This window comes from Cariama cristata, unplaced genomic scaffold (assembly GCF_000690535.1).
Source record: "Cariama cristata isolate BGI_N322 unplaced genomic scaffold, ASM69053v1 scaffold19380, whole genome shotgun sequence".
NCBI classification, from domain to species: Eukaryota; Metazoa; Chordata; class Aves; order Cariamiformes; family Cariamidae; genus Cariama; species Cariama cristata.
Window position 1 is genome coordinate 65,487 of NW_009595492.1, and position 2,780 is coordinate 68,266.

At 37.6% G+C, this 2,780-nt stretch overlaps 1 protein-coding gene across 1 annotated transcript in view; it reads right to left on the reverse strand.

Annotated features, from left to right (window-relative positions):
• The window catches only part of ATP6V1D (ATPase, H+ transporting, lysosomal 34kDa, V1 subunit D), a 7,697-nt gene extending 5,999 nt beyond the window's left edge, over positions 1-1,698 (reverse strand). Inside the window, exons 1-2 of the mRNA XM_009702439.1 lie at positions 1,587-1,698; positions 320-399 (exon numbers count right to left, since the gene is read on the reverse strand). Coding sequence (XP_009700741.1) covers positions 320-399; positions 1,587-1,691 — 185 coding nt within the window. The 5' untranslated portion in view covers positions 1,692-1,698. The remainder of the gene's footprint in view (positions 1-319; positions 400-1,586) is intronic.
• Positions 1,699-2,780: the final 1,082 nt, after the last annotated feature.

The following is a 2,780-nucleotide window of genomic DNA, read 5'->3' on the forward strand; positions in this document are numbered from 1 at the left end:
TAGATTCCAAGCTGCAAAAAGTAACACCTTGTCAAATCAAGGATTTGTACGTAAAGGAAATTCTGTTAATCTTTCCACTTTGTTTAGCTTCCAATGGAGTATACATTTTCATCATGCAAATTACCTCTCTCCTGCAGTGATGTCTCCCACCTTTACCTAATGGACTTCAATTCATCCTGTCCTACCTTGTCCACTGTCTTTTTTTTTTTCCTTTTTAAAATGCATTGAAGAATTTTACTTTTTTTCCAAAAGATAAATCAACAATTTGTTGATCACTCTTTTCCATGGGTAGGACATCCACAAGATCAGCAGTCCTCACCTGAAATCTCCTGCTGTAAACTTTGCCTCAGCAAGTGAAAAGGCAGCTTCTCTCATCACCTCACCCATTAGCATCTTAGTCTGTTTTAAAAAAAAAAAAAAAAAAAAAAAGGCAGCATGTACAAGGCATATCATTGCTCCTTTTTCAGGATAAATAACTAACAGCATAAAGATAAGAATGAGACATTTAAGAGAGTGAGAAAGTCCTGTATGTGTAGCTTACTCTCAAACTGCAAATCTTAATTCCCAGGTGACTGGCAAAAAAGAAGTATTTCAGGTGTTTCACTGACCCTGTGTAGAACTCACAGAAATGGCAAAAGACTTGTCTGTCTTAATAATCATAAAATTCTATTACATGGGTGTTAAGTCACAACAATAAAATGGCTCAGTAGGAATATGCTCTTACTTCACGTTGTACTGAATACTATGAGACAGCTGAAGTTGTTTTTCAGCATACGGATGTATGCGGCTTTGTGAAGCTGCACTCTCCTCCTACTCCATTTTTTCCCAGTTTTTACACATTTGAAGCCCTTGTAGCTAAAAAACATGCAATTGAGAAGTAAGAGCCTTTTGTGTATTAGACAGTCTATAGGAAGCAAGATACAGAGTGCCACGAGCTTGTCTACAGCATGGCAACAAAGCACTACTGCTAACCATGGATATCGTAGCGGTTGCAGCCAAAACAGTACAACTAAAACCCATCTAGTATGATAGAACAGAACAGGGCATATTAGGCTCTACTGAGTATCTCAGACTTGTCATTCATGTTGCAAAGGGAGAAGCAGGGTTTGGTGTTTCTTCATAAAGGAACAAGTTCCATCTGGACTAAACTGCTTTCTAGTGTACCTAGTCATGCAGGAAACATTATAGAGCTGCAGTATCTTCTCAAGCCAGATAAAGCAACAAAAATGGGGCTACAGAATATGTCAAATCCACTCCTAAAGTATTTGGCAGCATCAGAGCAAATTCCCTGTAATGTAGAAGAGATGACAGGGAACTTGGGACACAAAAGAAAGCAAAGCCTAGGACTGGTTGGAAAGAGGCGAAGAATATTAACTCTTACAAAATTTCTATATTGTTGCAGCCAGAAAAACACAATTCTGCTCATCTGTCCTCAGTAGCCTCACTTTGAAAAAACAGGTTCTCCACAAAGTTGTCCTACATTCCAGCCTACCTAATGAAGTTAGCAGAATGGGAATGCACAACTGACAGAACAGACAGATTTCAAATAAAGTGAGCCAAACAGAGGAAAATTCTAGTTTACCTACCTCAATAATTTTCTTAAGGATCTGCCTGAATCGAAGTGTCAAAGCATCGGATTTTTTCTTCAAGAGGTTACGACCTGTTTGGGCTCCTTTCAAACGAGCCTTCATGATGGTCTGAGCCCTGTTAAACAGAGGAATAAATAAAAATGTCCTGCATCATCTGAAGGGACTAGGAAAAAACTTAGGCAAATTTTTCTGACATGGGCATGACTGAAATTGTGAAGCAACCAAGAAACATCAGTGCAGTAAAACAGGATGGCCACTTCAGAATAGAATTTTATATTCCCATTTAAAATCAAGGGAATTTATTATATTTATTTCCATCATCAATGAGAATTACAAGGTTGTTATCTGCAAAGTCAAAGATCATGGAAAATTGACAAGTCATTTTTCAGTGCTTCCATAACAGCAAATAAGAATTTTCATTTTTCTTGATGACTTACAAGTACCAGAAATCAAACTACCCCAAAAGCCCCCTGTCACTGTGACACTGCTATTGCTTTTAAGCTCTTTTACTGCTATCTCATCTTCTCAAAATTGGACAACACAGCAAATTCTTCATGTCATCATAACTGTTGATGCTGTGTTCTGATTCTACACAGCAAGAAGATCAAGCAGTCGTACATTTTGGTTTAATGAAAGTCAGAAAGTACAGTGATTCCGTATCTTCATATGCTGCACAGGAGATTAACAAGCCATTTAAGACAATCACAAGTAGCATCAGTTTAAAAGGGAGATTAGTAAGCTAGCTGTAGCATTGTATAGCCTTTACTTCCAGTAGCACACTTACTGGTTTCTTGTACAGAATTAGAAACTGAAGAAGGATCCAAACCTTGCTTCCCTCTCTGCTGTGGAGTATATTTTAATATGAAGAATCTCTTTGATTTCAGGTAACTAGAATAGTAGGAGCTATACTACAAAAACCCACAAGCTGTGCTAACTTAAGCTACCACTTTGTACACGCAGCCATTACACACAAAGGACAATACTCAAGTCAACTCTATGCGAAGAGAAGCCTTATACACTTCCTCTCTGACCTTGGAAAAAGTAAGTATAATTAAGATTCTGCCTACACAGTGGAATCCATTACTTTCCACATCTTCTGGCATGTGATAAGAATAGCTCCATTAATATCTACCAAATACTTGTAACTGAAAAGCACAAATACTTTCTGAATGTTTATGATTAAAAAAAACC